The following is a 20,423-nucleotide window of genomic DNA, read 5'->3' as shown; positions in this document are numbered from 1 at the left end:
AGGTTTGAAAAAAATAGGAAAAACACCAAGGATTGCATCCTTTGCATTCGCTTACAATGCAGTCCCATATATCTCTAATCAGATAAAAGCCCTAATTCAAGTGGACTTGCCACCAGGTATATGTGTAAAGAATTGCAGCTTTAAAAACTTTACTTCCTATGAGAAACAATTTTCTGTAAAATATCAGAGAGTATATTGTTGATAAGCAAACACAATAGCATTTTTCTTCTCTTATTATGGATAGGTTCTGCCCCTTGCACTGTGTAATGACCACTGCCATCCAGGTTGCAGCAGAAAGAAGAAAGAAGGGGAGCCATTTTGTTGTTATGATTGTGTTTCATGTCCAGATGGGAAGATTTCAGACCAGAAGGGTAGGAGACACAAGTTTGTGAATATACTGATTAATATTAAGGTCAGCCAAGTGGACTGGATAATTTACACAATTTCTTCCCTGTTTCAGTTTGTTCTAATTCTGTGTCATGTTGATAAAGGGTTCACTTTCCTCCTGATCTCTTTCTAGAGAGGTGGGGTTGTCTGTTTATCACCTCAAAAAGTTTAAAAAGTGTCTGAATGATATTCCTTATTCCTAGTTGTACTTTTGTTTTTGATTTGTTTTTGTTTTTTAAAAAATGCAGCTTCACACAGTGTGAGGGGCTGTCTTCAGTGCTGTCTGTCAAGTTCTGGAGGGCTCTATTTTGTTTTCTTTTGTTGTTAAAGCAGAGCAGCTTAGTACAGGGGGGATCTTAAATGAACCTTTTAACATTTGAAACAAAACTTCTGTTCTGTTAAAAAAGAACAATCCAGAGCAGGCAACATTTTGGATAGCCTCACTTCTGGTAATGCCCACAGACCTAGAGAAACATAGAGATACTTATAGGAAAAGATACAGCTGTCAAAATGACAACAACGCTCTCTGCAACCATGTGGATCCCCATTGACATTGGGCTTATGACTATTTATGAATTAAATTTATATCCCACCCTTCCTCCAAGTAGGAGCCCACAGTGGCAAACAAAAACACTAAAGCACCCTAAAACATCTTAAAACAGACTTTAAAATACATTAAAACAAAACACCTTTAAAAACATACTAAACAAAATATCTTTATGGATCTTCACCTTCCATATAAATGCCAACATAAGAATGTTGCTGATCAACTTCTGCAGTTTTGACACTACTACTGACTAAAGAAAAATGCTTTTAATATCTGTACTTCAGGAGCAAAAATGTATATATATATATTCAATAGAAATATTTAAATATATGTATTTAAAATGCAGGTTTAAATGTGTATATTGTATTTTTAAATCACAGATTAACATGAAAACCGGACAAAATGGTGTTATGAGGTTAACAAATGTAAAAGTGAAACATAAGCAAAATGTACTAATTCATCTATCTGAAATATGCAAATACCTGGACACTTAAAAATCCTATTGGAGTGTCTGTGTTAAAGGATTTCAGAAAAAAATAATTTAAATATTGATGTAGATGTCTTGGGGATAATAAGATTGGTTTCAGAGAGTTATTTCAAATACTCGTAACTGATGAGTTTTCACTGAACATAGCAGAGCTTGCTGACAGTAATGACGAACTGACACATTTATTCATTTTATTGTTAAAACTTACAGTCATAGACCCGTAAACATTTATTCTATTTTTCAGATATGGATGACTGTTTCCAATGCCCAAAAGATAAGTTTGCAAACAAAAACAGAGACCAATGCCTTCCTAAAGTCATAAACTTCCTCTCTCTCTCAGAACCTTTGGGAATCACTTTAGCTTCTTTGATTTTATCTTTTTTTCTAATCACAGTTTTTGTGCTTGGAATTTTTATTAAGCAGAGGAACACTCCCATTGTCAAAGCTAACAATAAGAACCTCACCTACCTTCTGCTCATCTCCCTAATGCTCTGCTTCCTCTGCTCCTTGCTATTCATAGGCCAGCCTAACACAGTCACCTGCTATGCAAGACAAATGGCTTTTGGCATCATCTTCTCAGTGGCTGTTTCTTGTGTATTGGCAAAAACTGTAACTGTGGTCCTAGCTTTCATGGCCACCAAGCCAGGATCAAGGATGAGGAAATGGGTGGGGAAAAGACAGGCCTACTCCATTCTTCTTGGTGGCTCTCTTATTCAAACCATGATGTGTGTTATATGGCTATGTACTATTCCTCCATTCCCAACCTTTGACATGCACTCTCTGCCTGAAGAAATCATAGTGGAATGTAATGAGGGGTCGGTCAGTATGTTTTATTGTGTCCTGGGTTATCTGGGATGCCTGGCCATTGTCAGCCTAACTGTGGCTTTCCTAGCAAGAAAGTTGCCGGATAGTTTCAATGAAGCCAAGTTCATCACTTTCAGCATGCTTGTGTTTTGTAGTGTTTGGTTGTCCTTTGTTCCCTCTTACCTGAGCACCAAGGGAAAATACATGGTGGCTGTGGAGATCTTCTGCATCTTGGCGTCTACTGCTGGGTTACTGGGTTGTATTTTTGCCCCTAAATGCTACATAATTATCTTGAGGCCAGACTTAAACACCAAGGAACACCTAATAAGGCAGAATATGTAGGGCTTTCCTTCAGTTGCAAGTAGTAGGTGTGGGTCTATGTTGAATGAATGCCTAATTAGACTTGTCAGAATATTTTTCTGGCAAAAATGAAGCCATTGCTGCTAAGAATCTTCTGAAACTACTTTTAAACTATACTCGTGAAGTATGGTGGTTAAAGTTAACTTTGTGAGTCCTTGTGGTAGCCAAGAGACTTATACTTCAAACCTGGAGTGAATAGCTATTTGGACATCTGGAGAACTTAAATTGATGTATATGCTTAAACCAAGATTCTTGTACTGGTGGTTACATATTCATAATGTAAACTGATGCTGAATTATTGTTATTGTTAGTAATATTCATACATTATTTTTATTTTGTAGTGTTATGTCTTTAATATTTGTTTTATTTCATTATTTTTACTTTGTTTTCTTTCTCTTCATTGTTAAATTTGCAAATAAAATTAATATTAAAAAAGGAAAGTTCTGAAATATTATGTTAATGCTCACAGTTAATAAAAAGAATCTGGATGATGTACTGGGTATGAGTGACTGTTGAAGAAGGTCTGCAGCACAATGGTAGAGCAACTTCTTTGTATACAGAAGATTCCAGGTTCCATGCACAAAATCTCTAGGAAGGTTTGAGAGAGAGACTACTTTGAAATCCATAAAATGACCTGCTGTCTTATCTTGACGTATACTGAAAGAGGACTTTATTCAAACCTTTCTGAATATCTTGGAACACAATTCTGATTGGATCACCCACATCTGTTCTGGAAGCATTCTAAATATTAATGCATTCCACCAGTTCTCCCAGAAGATATTTAACTTAACTGGCCTGTTATTTTACAGATCCTTGTAAATCCTGTTTAAGAAACTGGTGTTACATTGCCACTTTCCTGTCCTCAAGTTTAGCCTCCCTAGTTGAGGAAATGAAACTGCCTAGTAAAAAAAAACTTCTTAGCTTTAACAGAAAATCATGTAACTCTATACAGGTATATCAACTGTATATTTGAGTAACTGTAAATCATGGAAATGTTGCATGCTTCTCCTAAGACATTCTGGGTTGTGGCCTGCCAGCAGTGATGGAGAGTTCTCCTCACAGCTTCCCAGCAGCTTCAACTTCCTGGGCAATTCCTAGCAGGATCTTGGGATTAATCTTATCAGTTGGGTTCAATAACTTGTCACTACTATTTCCCTCAGTTCCTCAAACTCCTTTCCTGAGCGACTTCAGCAAGGATCTCTGTCCAGCTCATTTATGTCTTCTGCTCTTTTACTCCCAACATTACCTCAGAAAATTACAACAGTGTAGCCCTGCCAAAACAATGGCAGCTATTCCTAGGTGCTTGCATATCCTAAAACCAGAGCTTGGAAAAGTTACTTCTTTGAACTACAACTCCCATCAGCCCCAGCCAGCATGGCCACTGCATTGGGCTGATGGGAGTTGTAGTTCAAAAAAGTAACTTTTCCAAGCTCTGCCTAAAACTCTGCTGGAGAATAGAACTGGGTTGGTGTCCTAAGGAACTCCAGCTGTCATAAGTGGATCACAGCATTGTTTTGAAAGTTATACTGATAAACAGCTAACACTTCTGCTGCTGCAAGAGTTGTCTTCCACAGTGCAATACTGTTGGGATACAATTTTCAATCAACACAAATTATGTCATCAACTACTTGCCAAATCGCAGCTGGATATTCTCAGGTCACCAGAACAATTAAAAGCAAAGGATAAATGTTGATTTACAATATCCTGGTTGCAGTTAGTACTGGGAAGCTGGATGGTGAAGCACTGAAATTTCATCAGTCATTGATCTTTAGGAGATTTCTCGTGTAAAAAGAATTCAGTGCTGTTGTCGTAACCAGGCTGATGGTGCATAATAGAGCTAAGTGGACATTCTGCATCAAGAAGTGGCCAGAGAAAGCAGGGACATTTCTTTTGCTGGTCCTCATTTTGTGGCTGCAGTTGCCTCACACTGAGGGTCCGGCAAACAATCGTATGTGTACCATGGCTGACCCCTTCCAATTCCCATACGAGTATGATCAGACAGGGGATTTCACCATTGGAGCTATTACAGCTCTGTATGGCTGCATATCTAATGAAATATTGTTCAGTGAGCATCCGAAAACAACATTGGTAGATGGACTTTTGTAAGAAATCTTTTTTTCCCCTCTCATAGGCATGCATTAGGCCAGGTCATAACTGCTACACATGAGTCACACAAACACTGGCATGCTGAGAAAGCAGTTGCAGATACATATAGACTTTTGAGACAGTTTATTAAAACTGAGTATGGTCTTCCTTCTACATGATGTTCTTAGTTTTTCCCCTTAATTCTCATTTTCATTGTTCTACATTTTCTTCTTTAATATTATATTATTCCATGTACTTCACATGTTTTTCTTACTTCATGTATTTCATTGTCATCCTCCAGAGTTATTTTATGACTTCTGTCTCTCTTTGTTATATTCCACATAACACCAGAGATTCTCCACCCCATTGTTCCTCTCAGCTATCATCATTTGCCTTCTCTATTTATCAATGTGATTCTGAAAATGCTGCTCCTTTGTAATGGGAGTGTTCTTTAGTTGACAATCCAGAGATGGTCAATGATTCCTGCAGCACTGCCACCATATTTTTAAAATTCAGTAGCCTACCACATTTTTTAGGAGACAGCTGGGAAGGAGGGTGACAAGGAGACCTGAGTTCATCAGTGAAATGAATTATCCTCTTCCCCCTCCCCTGCCCCCAAAGCCCAACTGTTCTCCTGGACAATGCTTAATTAAGAGGTGTCCAGTATAACCTCTAACTTGGAAGCATGTCCTCAATTATAATCAGGTTGCTGATTTTAGATATGATCTACTGAATTAATATAAGGGGATTCTAAATAAGGCAGCATGAAAGTGAGGAAGCTCTTCAACAAGCCATAGTCCAGTTAACTGCTTTTTTTTTTAAAAAAAATCTGTCTCATTGCGTTGTAGATTTTTATTGTTTATATTGGATTTCATTGCTGGTGAGAAAAATTGTAATATTCATATATGCATATATTATGAGTAGTGACTGGGCCCCTAGAATTTTGCATCTGCAGATATGAGTCTATATATCAAGATGAGCCAATCCAGCCAACGTGAAAGACCAATCATTTCAATGGGTGAGCAAAACACCCTACCCTTAAACATTCTCACTGAAATAAATAGGACTGAGATGAGATTAACTCTGACTGCATTGTGGCTTTGCACTTTGTTTAAAAACTGGCAGAAGGCTCCAGTTCTGCATTTCTTATATTATGGCATCTATGGGAAAGAAAACTCAAGAAGAAAAATAGTCCAAACTTATTTATTTATTTATTTTATTACATTTTTAGACCGCCCTATAGCAATTAGCTCCCAGAGCGGTGTACAGCATAATAAAACAAGTTAAAATACAGGCGGATGTAAATACAATACACAATAAAACATAATTAAAAATTTCAAATTTAAATTCAATTTTAAAATTTAAAATTTTAAAATGCCTGGGCAAAGAGGTAGGTCTTTACCTGGCGCCGAAAAGATAACAGAGAAGGCGCCAGGCATATCTCATCAGGGAGGGCGTTCCATAGTTCGGGGGCCACCACTGAGAAGGCCCTAGCTCTAGTTGTCGTTCTCCATGCCTCCCTATGCATTGGGACACGGAGAAGGGCCTTCGATGTCGAGCGCAGCGACCGTGTAGGTACATAGTGGGAGAGGCGTTCCACCAGGTATTGCGGTCCGATGCCGTTAAGGGCTTCATAGGTGAGAACCAACACTTTGAATCTGGCCCGGAAACATATTGGTAGCCAGTGCAGCTGGACCAGGACAGGTGTTATATGATCAGATTTTTTAGTCCCAGTAAGAACTCTGGCCGCAGCATTCTGCACCAGCTGAAGTTTCCGAACCGTCTTCAGAGGTAACCCTACGTAGAGTGCATTACAGTAGTCCAATCTAGAGGTTACCAGAGCATGGATAACTGTGGCGAGGTTCTCCCTATCCAGATAGGGTCGAAGTTGGGCTACCAGCCGAAGCTGGTAGAACGCACTCCGTGCCACCGAGGCTACTTGAGCCTCCAGTGACAGGAGCTTTGCCCTTAAGCTCCAGTATGAAGATGATAAGCAAAAGTTGGACTTTAAAAGCCACAACTTTATATAACTGGAGAAAAAGGGAATCACAAGAGCTCTTTTAAATTTCCAACTGTGCACATAGCTTATTCTAGGTGGCCTGGTTGTAGAATCTGTGACTGTTTCCTCAGTTGGGTGACACCACCCTGGTTCAAGGCATTGGATCAACTAAATGACTTGTCCTTGCCTGTCATTCCTGGACAGCTTGAATTCAAAGCGAAAGGGAATCCTGGCTGCTCTATCCCACCCCAATGACCAGTGTTTGGAGGGATGAAGCCTTCTGGGCAGGAATGACTCTCCGTTTCCTTGTTGGCTAGCAATGACTGGTAGGTTAAGAAGGCATAATCTGTTCTCTCCCTCTGGGTGTTGGGTGAGGCAAAATCACCCTTGTTCTAAGCCTGGGGACCACCACTACAAATAGATTAATAAACTGAATATTTATTTTGCTTTGGATGGTTTTAATCCAGACTAAGTTAGCTGCACTTTATTGTCACTAAAATAGAATGGATTTAATCATGAGCCTGTTATTCTACTGATTTGAGTAGTACTTATTGGTTCCAATTTATCTTATTTTATATGAGTAAGTAGAGAAAAACAGTTCAATCCTAATAACAACTGTAGACATGACAATGCATCCAGTGGGACCTTATCAGATAGGTGTTTTATTTATTGAACAGATGGTTGATGAAGGATTCTGTGTTTCATATAATATAACTCTTCCTTTAGGGCAAGTCCAAAGTACTACCAGCATGTTCTGTCCTTGGCATTTGCAGTGAATGAGATGAATAAGAACCACAAATTCTTACCCAACATCAGCCTTGGGCTCCAAATTTATGACAGTTTACTAAATGCAAGGATGACTCATCAGAACACCCTGAAACTTCTGTCCACCTCTGAAAGGACTGTTCCCAATTTCAAATGTGATAAGCAAAAGAATCTGATAGCTGTCATTGGAGGACCTGACTCTGAAATCTCTCTTCACGTGGCCACTCTCTTCAGTATCTACAAGATTCCACAGGTAGAATGAGTGGGTATGCTGAACAACTTTTTCAAAGTCTGATATAATATGTATTCTTTTATTCTATATATCAGAATTATTTCTCTTTTGTTCTTTTTTGAAAGAAAGTTTGAGCCAGCCAGAGATATTGTTCTTAATTTTTCTTATATGTTCTTAATTGTTTTAAATATGTTTTATTATAATTTTATGTTTAAATGTATTGCTTTAGTACTTTGTTGTTTGACTGCATTAGTGGCTTTTGGGAGATGGTGGACAAGATAGAAATGTAATAAATACCTGTAAATATTTATAAAATGTGTGACTGATGTAACTGATTCTTTTTCCAGAAAAAAAATGCAGAATCAGGGGAAAATATATTTTATCTAGTTATTGACACCGTGAGCTTATGAGGCAAGAAGCTTACTCTGATTCATTTCCAAGATTAGCTACAAATATGAAATTAGAAAAATCTGTATTTGATCATTTGATTATGCCCTGGTCAGTGACAATTTTGTAGTAATTCTCCCATATTTCCATCTATGCAGCATATATGTCTCATATACCCAACATCTTGCTCAATATGGAAATAAAATATCCAAACAGAAATAGTAAATGTTCAAAGAGAGTTCTGGTTTCAGATGCTCTACCCCTGAGCTAGGCTTGGCTAGAAGCCTTCTTGCTTTTTCTCTTCCCATCCTTCTCCACATACCACCCTCCTTCATGTTTCCTTACCTGGCTGCATCCACAGAAAATGGCATATCTGGATGACCTCATTTCCCATCCCCAATAGCCATTGCAGGATGTAACAGACCTGTGTGTGTAAGAAAAAAAAAACTTTTCAAAAGCACATCAACATAGTCATGTAGAGAAATCACATGTACTTATGTACACATGATGGAAACACCACTTTTTAAAAGGAGCAAGAACATGCAGACATTTAGGAAAAGGATATGTGTGCACTCTTTCATGTAAGTAGAGTCTGTCTGCTATTTTCCCCCTCACTGCAAAGAAGAAGAAAGTCAGTGTTAAAGTTAGCCTTCTTCCACTGGAACAATTCTCTGTGTGGAGATGACAGATGGATGGACCATAAGTTACTTCATTTTAAAGAGTATGGGAAAACACACACATGCTGTGAATAAGCACAACACATCTCAAAGGCAGTGAGGTGGGGGAGATGCAGAGAACAGTGTGAAATCATGTAGTAAACCCAAAAATAATAACATAAACAGGTAAATATAGTATTTACAGTGAGACAAATTGTATTTGGCAGAAACTAAGCTGCAGCAAAATGGAATCAGCTCTGTTACGGCAAATACATGATGGATTTGATGTTCCTAACTTTGTACATCCCTAAGTTTCACTCTGCAGGTGTGGAGCTCCCCATTCCACCAGATGAAAATGTTGATGGGCAGATGTATTGTGAAAAGGTACAAACGGCATTGTGAGGAGGGGCTGAGCAAGCCAGGATCCATTGACATCATCAGCCTTCCACACTGATGTCACTTGATGGCAATAGACCAAATCCAGACACAATCACTACAACAGTTCTTGGATGGCATAGCCTAGCTCTGTCTCTTGCCTTCTGCCCAAGTCAGCATCAGTAGCGGGGCTACCAGACAGGGTTTAAATTGCTCTGCTAATATATAATTAGGAAAAATAATCTATTACACTAACATTAAGCTGTAGAATAAGTCCATTAATAAGATAAATAGTGCATCAAAACTCATGGAAATGAGTTTGGCATCAATGAAGAGAACAACTGGTGAGGTTAATGCTATGAGAACCAAACCATGTTGCTATAAAATTATGTCAAATGTCTCCCATGTTTTAAAAAAATCACTAGCATTTTTTAAAATCCCCTATTTTATTTCTTAGCGTTATTTCTGAAAAAAATATTAAACTTATTGATTTAACCTTTTCCTTATGAAATTAAATTGTTTTTTCCACATTAGATTGCCTATTGTGTAATTGCTCCGGTGATGGATGTTAAAAGCCAACTACCTTCATTCTACCGGATGGTGCCCAGTGAACAATATCAGTATTCAGGGATTGTCCAGCTTCTTCTACATTTCCAGTGGACATGGATTGGGATCCTCACAATGGATAACGATAATGGAGACAAATTTGTGCAGACTTTGATGCCAATGCTTTTGAAGAAAGGAATCTGTACAGCCCTCAATGGAAAAATACCAGCCATATCTCATGCTATAGATATGTTAAGTTCAGTTGATTCCATCATCATCATGGCTAGTTATCTATCCAACTCAAAAGTCAATGTTTTGGTTGTGAATGCAGAAAATCCCACTATACCATCTTTGCACTGGACAATATATTTATACACAGTGTTTACAGGCATTACAGAGAGTTCCATATATAAAGTGTGGATTATGACAGCCCAGTGGGAATTCACATTAGAAACAATGCAAAGGGCTTCTGATATACAAGTATTTGATGGTGGCTTGTCTTTTGCTATACACTCAAATGAAGTGCCAGGATTCAGGAAATTCCTTTATGCCCTACAACCCATTTCACCTAAAGAAGACATTTTTCTTAGGATATTCTGGGAACAGGCATTCAACTGCTTATTTTCCAATTCTAAAGGGGGCTCGGAGAGTATTGATACTTGCACTGGTGCAGAGAAGCTGGAAAACCTCCCTGGGACTATCTTTGAAATGAACATGATAGGCCAGAGCTACAGCATCTACAATGCTGTCCAAGCCATAGCACATACTTTGCATCATATGTACACATCCAGGTCAAAACACAGGGCAATGCCAGAGAGAGCTAAATTGGATCTTAGAAATCTGCAGCATTGGCAGGTAATGTTTTACATGTCAAACATGTAATCTTGCAACAGCTATTTTGGTGTATTTTGGCGCTGAGTAAAAATATTATACCTACACACCCCAGAGGTCAATTCAAGACGTTTCATAGGCTACCTTTTCCTATGGATTTGTTCCCATGGGTATTGGTGCACTGTGCCTCCTTTTAGTCCCTTTCTAGTAACATTACAAGTATGAGGACATATGGTTACTTCTCAAAGTGGGGGGAGGTAGTGAGCAGGATACCACAGTGCTCAGTCCTCGGCCCAGTGCTGTTCAACATTTTTATTAATGACTTGGATGAGGAAGTGCAGGGAATGATTATCAAATTTGTAGATGATACAAAATTCGGAGGGATAGATAATACCCTGGAAGACAGAAAGAAGATTGCAAGTGATCTTGATAGACTGGAACATTGGGCTGAAAACAACAGAATAATATTTAACAGGTATAAATGAAAAGTTCTCCAATTAGGAAAAAGAAACCAAATGCACAGTTATAAGATGGGGGATACTTTGCTCAGTAATGCTACATGTGAGAAGGATCTTGGAATTGTTGTTGATCACAAGCGAATTTTAGCCAACAGTGGAATGTGGCTGAAATAAGGGAAATTCTATTTTAGGTTGCATTCACAGATGTATCATTTCCAAATCATGTGAACTACTAGTTCCCCCCTAATTGGCATTGGTTAGGCCTCATCTTGAGTACTGCCTTTGGTTCTGGACATCATACTTTAAGAAGGATGCAAACAAACTAGAGCAAGTTCAGAGGCGGGCAACAAGGATGATCAGAGGACTGGAAACAAAGCTCTATGAGGAGAGACTGAAAAAGCTGGGCAAGTTTAGCCTTGAGAAGAGAAGACTGAGGGGAGATATGATAGCTCTCTTTAAGTGCTTGAAAGGTTGCCACACAGAGGAGGGCCAGGATCTCTTCTCGATTGTCCCAGAGTGCAAAACATGGAATAATGGGCTCAAGTTACAGGAAGCCAGATTTTGCCTGAACATCAGAAAAAAATTCCTAACTGTTAGAGTGATACAACAATGGAACCAATTACCTAGGGAGGTTGTAGGCTCTCCAACACGGGAGGTCTTCAAGAGGCAGCTGTACAGCCACCTGTCAGGTATGCTTTAATTTGGATTCCTGCATTGAGTAAGGAGTTGGACTCAATGGCTTTAAAGGCCCCCTTCCAACTCTACTATTCTGTGATTCTGTGGAAGGTCTCACTCATGCATATGCTTCCCACATCAAGGTTAATAAGTCTGGCAACTTCCTATCTTCCAGTGGGTGAGATTTTGGCCCACCCTTCTGGGAGAAAGAAGTTTTTCTAGATGAGCCCTCAATGGCAAAATCAGAGATGAAAACAAAATGAACATATGATCAGGAAGTGGGAGGGGAAGAAGGAGACGCTGCATCTCCTTCACACACACACACACAATTATATGGCAGAAAGTATGCAGGAGGGTCCAATCCTTCAGGGTGCTCCCCCTGCAGGGAAGTCACTTGTGAAGGAACATACTGCTGTCGTAAGGATCAAATCCCCTGCTCACCAGAGGGTGAGTGAAGATTTCATTCTTGCTGGTCTCTGCTTCCCTAGCCCATACCCTGTAGGGAATGTGGGGAATGTGCTGGCAAAGCAGCCCCCTGCAACTAACAGGATAACATTCTCCACTTACCAGCTGGTGAGCAGATGGTTCACTCCTGGTCATTTTGGCGATGTGTGTGCATTATCCTGCTGGGAATAGGTGTCTGTAGCCAAAGCAAAGTGTGGAACTCTTTTAAAGATATCTTGCAAACAGCTTTGTGCTTGTCTTTGCAGAGGTTTCCCCTTGCTTACCACCCAACCCTTTGTCCCCTGATAGCTCCAGATTGTTCCAGGGCACAACCAAACTCAGGGCGATCTGGGGCTCTCTTGACCCAACTTAGCTGAAGCCTGGATATGCTGAAATAGCATTTTTTCTCCTACAATAATAATATAAAATTATTTTAAGAGAGTGTAGCTCATTAATGTAGAATGGAGGATAGAAACGTACTCTCTCTCTCTCACTCACTCACTCACTCACTCACTCACTCACTCACTCACACACACACACACACACACACACACACACACACACACACACACACACACACACACACACACACACACACAACTTACCTTTTATCATAGCATCCCAGTTCTTGAATGTCTGCCCTACTCCACCCCCAAATATGGCTGGTGCCAACCCTGTTTAGCCTTATGCACCAACTAATTTTCTTTTCTTTTCTCCCTGGCCTTTTGGTATGCTGTGAATTTAAATGTTTAAAGCTTTTAAGTAATAGTTTTATTATTATGTAGTGGTTATTATCTGTTTTGTTCTAATGTGACCCTCTCTGGCATTGCCATGGGAGAAATGGCAGGATGTAAATTTAACAAATAAATAAATAAGAATAAATGATTTTTATGAAATCTGATGTTGTTTCGTTTTCCTCTAGCTTCACCTTTTCCTAAAGAGCATCTCATTTAACAACACCGCTGGAGATACTGTATCTTTTAATGAGAATGGTGAATTATCAGCAGGATTTGATATAGTCAACTGGGTTACTTTCCCAAACCAATCTTTCTTAAAAGTGAAAGTGGGAAGGATGGCTCCACAGGATGCGCTGAATCAGGAGTTCACTATTAATGAGGAGGCTATCACATGGCACTATAGGTTTAATCAGGTGGGGTCAATATGTATAACAGAAAATATTACATAGGAAGAGTTCCAATACTGAACCTTGATAAGCCCTTCTGCCCTGCGTCATGATTCCATTCAATAGCATTCAAGGCTGACCAAAGTTTCACGTAGCTATCAATTACATACAAAGTAGTACATTTTGTACTTTATGGCTGTAGCAGTGTACAGTGTTCCATATCAAGAGTTCACAATTAATGAGGCAGCTATCATATGGCACAGCATGTTTTATCAGGTGGGATCCAAAAAGAGAATACATTAAATGGGAAGTGTTCCAATACTGAAGCCCTCCTACCTGCACTAGAAAAATAGGATGATGCCTGAAATTAGCCATATTCTGCTCATTGATTTCAATGGATCTCAGTATAACTTAATTATATATCACCCATATATTCCAGGGTTCAAAATATAAGTTAAAACATTTCTTATATTTACCAAAGTTTCTCTCCCTTTTTTAGAACCGCACTAACTGTAGCAAGTGCAATATACTCCAAACAATCTTACACCTATATGGGCTTTATGGTATGATAAGCCACTTGTATTTTAGCTACAATTATTGAGGCTGCTTCCAGATGACCTGTTTACTGAACATTAATCCTGATTTGAGGAGAGATTAGGAGATGTTGGCTATTTAATGAGCATGGTCTATGATTTGTTTGTGGAGAGATTAGATGATGATGTGTTAAGCACTTATCCAATACTTTCCAGTGTGTTCCCCCCCCCACTTTACATACTGCAAAAGTACAATCTTTTGGGAAGTTGGTCTGTTGTGCAGGAGTTCCAAAATAGGCTTTAACTGTGAGACCTGAATTTGTTGGTATGTGATTGAATGCTAGCCCAAAATAGCAACAGTTTGGAAGTTCCTCAAGTTTGACAGTAATTCTTGTTTCCATTTTTGATGCTAAGTTTTCAGTATCAAAAATAACCTTAGGCTGTAATCCTTTGACTACTTACCAGGGAGAAAGTATTAACTGACCTCAAAGGGACTTATGTCTCAGTAGGCATGTATAGTAGGACTGTGCAACGGATTCAGCCAAAGCCTAAACCAAATTGGGGAAACTGGGAGGAAGGATCCAGAACTGGGTTGACATGAGTCAAGACAGATGGGAAAGCTGCACAAGTCTGTCTCACCAGCATGTTATCACAAAGGGAAGTAGACCCCCTCCACTCATCAAGGGATTCAGTATTGTGGGCTGCAGGGTACTGTTTCCCCTCTCCTGCCCTGACTGAAAGCAGGGGAGTTAAATCCTGCAGGGGCCACGTTTTGCAAAACAACAAGCCCACAGGATTTAATCCTACTGTTCTCTGTCAGATTTAGTTTTAAAAATAGTCCAAAACCAATTGTATACTACTTATTTTCCTTCTGATTTAATTTTCATTTAGGAAAAAAAATGGAAATGGACTGCCTTCAGGTTGATCCCGACTTGTGGCGACCCTAAGTTTTCATGTTAAGCGGTATTCAGATGTGGTTTTACCATTGCCTTCCTCTGAGGCTGAGAGGCAGTGATTGGCCCAAAGTCACCCAGTGAGCTTCATGGCTATGTGGGTATTCGAACCCTGATCTCCCAAGTCGTAGTCCAACACCTTAACCACTACACACACACAAATTTCATTTTACTGCATTCTTTTTCATTTATAGCCATCTTAAATATGCATTAGAAAGTCAGGTCATAAATGGAGCAAATCAATCAATGAATGAAAAACAATAGCATCGAACCATTTAGATACATTTGACTTTATTCAACCAACTGTTTCAGAACTCAGCTCAAGATTGTGAAATCCACCATGAAGCGTAAAAAAGAACTGAAGTTTAATAAGTAAATAATATTATATTATTTATCCCAGTTGTATAAATTCCAATGTGTTTAAATCTTACAGCTCTGGGTTAGATTTAAGAGGCAAGTAATGGAAGGGCAAATAAACACATCCAATGTAATTTTTTTTCTAGATGATTTGCACAAAGCCACTGATTTGTTCAAAAATGTTCAAAGAAAAGCACTTTTCCACAAGCAACAGTGCTTTTCATTTGAATATTTGGATGATAACAATGACTCATAATGCTGTATGCACAAAACATCTTTACTGAAGGAATCTTGCTCTTTGCTTTCCTTGTAATCTGCCTTATGCTGAGTCAGACAATTAGTGCTGAGTATCTAGCTCAGTATTGTCTACAATGACTGGCAGTAGCTCACTGAGGTTTCAGGTAATTCCCAGCCCTGTCTGGAGATGCTGTGGATTGAACCTCCTTCTGCATGCAAAGTAGATGCTCTTCCACTAAGCTATGACATGTGCCTATGCTGCTGTTGCAGGATAGCATATCATGGAGGCATCTCCTGGTAATTTATTTTTACACACTCAAAATCTATTCTCCAAAGGAAAGCCCACAACTGAATGAAGTCAGCTTTGGGTTGTTTCATGGAAGGATCAACTCTGCAATGAAAGCAGCTTGGAACTTACTTACTGAGGATGGTGACAACAGATCCTTTTAAAATGTAGCAGCTGGATGTTGTTTGCTTAGTTAATACTGAGACCCAGGAGTAGGAATAGGGATGATTCTGGTTTGCTTTGCATTTTAGAGCAACCCCTATTGATTTCAACCCCCCATGGACCTGCAGATCAGAACAGTGATCTGCATAGATCTGGTAGCCTTAGAGGACATTGTATGGAACAATACAATGGGGTCAAATGATCTCATTATATTTGTTCAGATGACGCCGTTGTTTATTAGAAGTTTCTTTCCTCTAATAATACTATAATTTAGGAACTTTATTTATTACTTTTCAAGGCATGGTGGTTGTTCTGAATCTTGTTGATCACAAGCAACTTCAGAGTTCACAAATAGTCTATTTTCTCAGGGTCCATTTTCATTCAGGTACTCTTGTCAAGATCCATTAGTATGAACACAGCTATGAGAGAACCCCCCCCCCAAAAAAATAGGTACACCATCCCTAGCCACAACCATTGAGTTACTGAGTCACTTCCCTTACATAGGACTAAGAAAGCATCAGAAGGCATTATTCTGAAAAATGTTCTGTTCTCTATGTAAATACGCTTTTGAAACTTGAAGACTTGTTCATATGTTCATGACTTATTTTTCATAAACCACCAAGGGTCTGATCCTTTCCATTGATGTGCAATGCAATCCTATACCTGTCTACTCAGATCTAACTCCTATTGAGTTCAAGGGGGCTTACTAACAGATAAGTGTGAAAAAGCTGGCTGCCTTAGAAACCTCACTTCCCACAAGAAGCAACTTTCTTTACAACTTTATTGTTAAGCACATACAACAGAATTTCTTTCTTCTCTTTTTATGGATAGGTTCTGCCCCTTGCCAAGTGTAATGAAAAGTGCCAACCAGGCTACAGCAAAAAAAAGGAGGAGGGGAAGCCATTTTGTTGCTATAATTGCAGTTTGTGTCCAGATGGAAAGATTTCAGACCAAATGGGTAGGAGAAAAAACATTGTGTACATACTTGCCAATACTAAGATGAACATAGTGTACTGAGCAATATATCAAATTTGGTCTTCATTTCCATCCAATGAATGGAACAAAAATATTGTTTTTCTAATTCACAGTAATGTTGGAAAATATGCCAAGTGAGATTTTTGATACATGCATTTCTGTTGTGTTTTGTACATTTCAAGAACCACAGGATTTACTTGGGTGTGAACAGGCCCCAAGATTAATTTTTCTGAGTCTCTCTCTGCACACTTATCTTTAATCTGTAATTCAGTTTCTGAGCCACTCTGCATCAAGTTAAGCTCTGTATTTTCCCTTTCACTATAATGGGAAATTTACACGACTATAAATTTCCCCCTTCAACCAAAGTGGATGAAATTTGCCTGCACAGGAATTCCTCTAGAGTAGATTAAGCCCGTCAAGTTGCAGAAAAATAGGTCCATGGTAGTTTTGTGTGGAAAGAAATTGAGATTCACTTCACTCCATAATCCCTTATGAAGGGAGATGGGGCGTTACCATTTAATATTTAAAAGGTGACTGGGTGGTGTGTATTTTTGCTTGTACTTTTTTTAAAAAAAAACTCTGCAGCTTAACATCAGTCTTACTTTCTAGTGTTTGTGTGTGTGTCTTCAATAGGTGTTACAGGCCCCCCAATGGACCTGTGATAGACTTCAAATGCAAGGCTTCCTGTGGGATTCTCAAGATATCTTTTTTGTTTTGTTATTGTTAAAGCAAATCAATGTAGGATTTTTTAAAAAAAAATAACTTTAAAACATGTACTTTGTGAAAACAATTTAGAAATGCATATTTTCATATTTTAAAAGTATTTAAATAGTCTTTAAATGCATATTGTGCAGATTTTGTTTATAATTCACAGAATTAATGTAAAACAGGACAAAATGGTTGATACAGATGGGAAATTAACTGGTTCATCCATTCCTAGTCCTCCAGTCCCTTGAATCTTAATACCCCATTAGAGTGCTTGCTGTGCTCTGTTGAGGTTACATTAGTGTCAAAAACTTGGGGGAGGGGGTTATAAAATATCCATGTAGATGTCTTGGGGAAAATAAGAGGATTCTTGTCAGAGGATTCTTGCCATTCTGGGCACCTACTTGCTTCCCTGGGCTCCTACTGGGAGGAAGGGTGGGATATAAATGAATGAATGAATGAATGAATGAATAAATAAATATTTATACTGAACAGAATAGAGCTTGCTCACGGGAAGTAAGCTGAAGCACAATGCGAATAAACCCATGAGTCAGATCTACGGCCACAGAGTAAACTGTTGTTCTATTTTTGTTCTTTTCTATATTGATGTAACCCAATTTTGTACCTAGCCAAATACAATTTTGAGCCAAGACCAGTGTCAGAACATTCAGGAACTGTGAAAGCCAAACAATAATTATAGTTCCATGTACACATTAGTACAGTAGCTGTAAATTTTGAAAGATAGAGAGAAACTGACAAATAATGTGTTGCTTTTCAGATATGAACGACTGTTTCCAATGCCCAAAAGATCAGTTTCCAAACAAGAACAGAGACCAGTGTCTTCCTAAAGTCATAAACTTCCTCTCCTTCACAGAACCTTTGGGAATCACTTTGGTGTTTTTTATTTTGGCTGCTTCTGTGATGACAGCTTTAGTGTTTGGAATTTTCATCAAGCACAAGAACACTCCCATCGTCAAAGCCAACAATCGAGATCTCTCTTTCTTTCTGCTCATCTCCCTATTTCTCTGTTTCCTTTGTGCCTTGTTATTCATTGGCCGGCCTCAGTCATTGATCTGCTATTTACGGCAACCTGCTTTTGGCACCATCTTTTCAGTAGCTGTTTCTTGTTTATTGGCAAAAACTATCACTGTGGTTCTGGCTTTTATGGCCACCAAGCCAGGATCTAGGATGAGGAAATGGGTGGGGAAAAGACTGGCTAATTCTATTCTTCTTGGCTGCTCTCTTATACAAGCCAGCATTTGTGCTCTATGGCTATGCACTGCTCCACCATTCCCATATTTCAACATGAAAGCTTTGTCTGAAGAAATCATAGTAGAATGCAATGAAGGATCAATCACAATGTTTTACAGTGTTCTGGGATACTTGGGATTTCTGGCCATTGTCAGCCTCACTGTGGCTTTCCTTGCCAGGAAGTTGCCAGACAGTTTCAATGAAGCCAAGTTCATCACATTTAGCATGTTGGTGTTCTGCAGTGTTTGGTTGTGCTTTGTTCCCTCTTACCTGAGCACCAAGGGGAAATACATGGTGGCTGTGGAGATCTTCTCCATATTGGCTTCCAGTGCTGGATTACTTGGTTGTATTTTTGCTCCTAAATGCTACATAATTATCTTCAGGCCTGATTTGAACACCAAGGACCACCTAACAAGGCGTAATGTGTAGGAATTTAAGTACTTTACTGCCATTGCAAATTTTGTGTGTGTGTGTGTGTGTGTGTGAGAGAGAGAGAGAGAGAGAGAGAGAGAGAGAGAGAGAGAGAGATGAAGGCCTTACTGGACTTTCCAGAGCGCAGGTCTGGCAGGAGTCAAACCATTGCTGCTAAGAATCGTATGAAATATTATGTTCATAGTTGCTATTAACATCTGTGTAATGTACTGGGGGTGAGTGAGCTGTAAGTTAAAAAATATTACCCTGAATGGATGCTTGAACTTAAAGGGTAGTATTAACTTAACAAAACGTAGATGGAATGACAAGGAAAAGAGAACAAGTAGTGCATACTGGCCTCAGTGTGGGATGAAGAAGAGAATGTTAATCTCAAATGCATTTGGATTTCAGTAAATAGTAAGTGATATAATAGTCTTTGTTCCTTATTATACAGAGACCTCCAGTTTTCACATGGATGGTGAAAAAGACAAAGTTGACAATATTACAAATGGGATGTGAATGAAAAGCAATCCAATATAATTAATTCTAGTTGTATTGATGTAAGGAAAAACATCATCCTTGCTCTGGACTGACTTCAAAAGGTCTAGGTCTAGCTTTGGTCTGAATAACAGAGGACAGAGCATCCCCTTCGCTGAAGGTGCAAGGCCTGTAATTGTTTGGTAACACATTTTTGTGTTGTAGATTTTATTCTACGTTTTGCTCATGCATCATCTAACATGGGAACAGTGTTGGCAACATGCTGGATTCAGAAGCTGGAGCTCAAGATGTCATTTGGTGTTGTCATTTTTGAACTGGGCATATTGATCCAGAGAAAACCCATGTCAGCTCTACTTTATATAAAAACAAAAATATAGTTTCTCAAAGTATTTTCTCAATAATTTTTGAGGGTTTTGTTTAGTACACCATGTAGTCTTATGAACATTTGTTTTACAGAATGTGTTGTATTAAATAATCATTCTCAAGAGAATCTTGTTTCTGTGGTGCTTTGCAAGATATAGATTGTTTTAAATTTAGGGTACAATCCAAACCCAAGAACTGTTGGGATAAATGAATGAAGATCTGGTGGATCTCCAGCTCAGCCAGGTTGTTCCTGGCTCAGTATGCCTGCATAACTCAATTATACTGGCTCAGACACAGATACATCTGCTTAATTTGCTCATCCCAGCAAAGCTGAGACAACATAACTTATGCTGTTGTAAGCCCCCCCCATGGTGATTTGGGAGTGGTGGAGGTGGGACCAAGGAGCAGGGCCGGCTCCAGGAATGTGGGGGCCCTTGGGCATTAGCCTGCCCCAGGCCCCTCTGCTTTCCTTCCACGATCCCGCGGATCGCAAGATGAGCTTCCGAACCGCCCGCCATCCCCCGCCATCCC

At 39.1% G+C, this 20,423-nt stretch overlaps 2 protein-coding genes across 2 annotated transcripts; both read left to right on the top strand.

Annotated features, from left to right (window-relative positions):
- Window positions 1-253: 253 nt before the first annotated feature.
- On the top strand, window positions 254-2,567 carry LOC133367597 (vomeronasal type-2 receptor 26-like). The gene is made up of 2 exons (XM_061591694.1): window positions 254-371; window positions 1,666-2,567. The coding sequence occupies exon 2, from the start codon at window positions 1,668-1,670 to the stop codon at window positions 2,565-2,567; it is 900 nt and encodes a 299-aa protein (XP_061447678.1). The 5' UTR covers window positions 254-371; window positions 1,666-1,667.
- Window positions 2,568-4,544: 1,977 nt separating this feature from the next.
- On the top strand, window positions 4,545-19,049 carry LOC133367596 (vomeronasal type-2 receptor 26-like). Its single transcript, XM_061591693.1, has 6 exons — window positions 4,545-4,687; window positions 7,396-7,687; window positions 9,619-10,485; window positions 12,961-13,188; window positions 16,521-16,647; window positions 18,148-19,049. Exons 1-6 carry the CDS (start codon window positions 4,545-4,547, stop codon window positions 19,047-19,049), a joined length of 2,559 nt encoding a protein of 852 aa, XP_061447677.1.
- The last annotated feature ends 1,374 nt before the right edge of the window (window positions 19,050-20,423 follow it).

This window comes from Rhineura floridana, chromosome 11, assembly GCF_030035675.1.
Source record: "Rhineura floridana isolate rRhiFlo1 chromosome 11, rRhiFlo1.hap2, whole genome shotgun sequence".
NCBI lineage: Eukaryota > Metazoa > Chordata > Lepidosauria > Squamata > Rhineuridae > Rhineura > Rhineura floridana.
Note: the sequence above shows the minus strand (reverse complement) of the source record. Positions and strands in the feature narration are given on the sequence as shown.

Bases quoted from the DNA above. Each gene is read 5' to 3' on its own strand.
- LOC133367597 (XM_061591694.1), top strand. From the start codon at position 1,668: ATGGATGACTGTTTCCAATGCCCAAAAGATAAGTTTGCAAACAAAAAC.
- LOC133367596 (XM_061591693.1), top strand. From the start codon at position 4,545: ATGGCTGACCCCTTCCAATTCCCATACGAGTATGATCAGACAGGGGAT. The intron at 10,486-12,960 runs GTAATGTTTTAC...GTTTTCCTCTAG, and splicing joins GAAATCTGCAGCATTGGCAG to CTTCACCTTTTCCTAAAGAG. The intron at 13,189-16,520 runs GTGGGGTCAATA...TTTTATGGATAG, and splicing joins GGCACTATAGGTTTAATCAG to GTTCTGCCCCTTGCCAAGTG.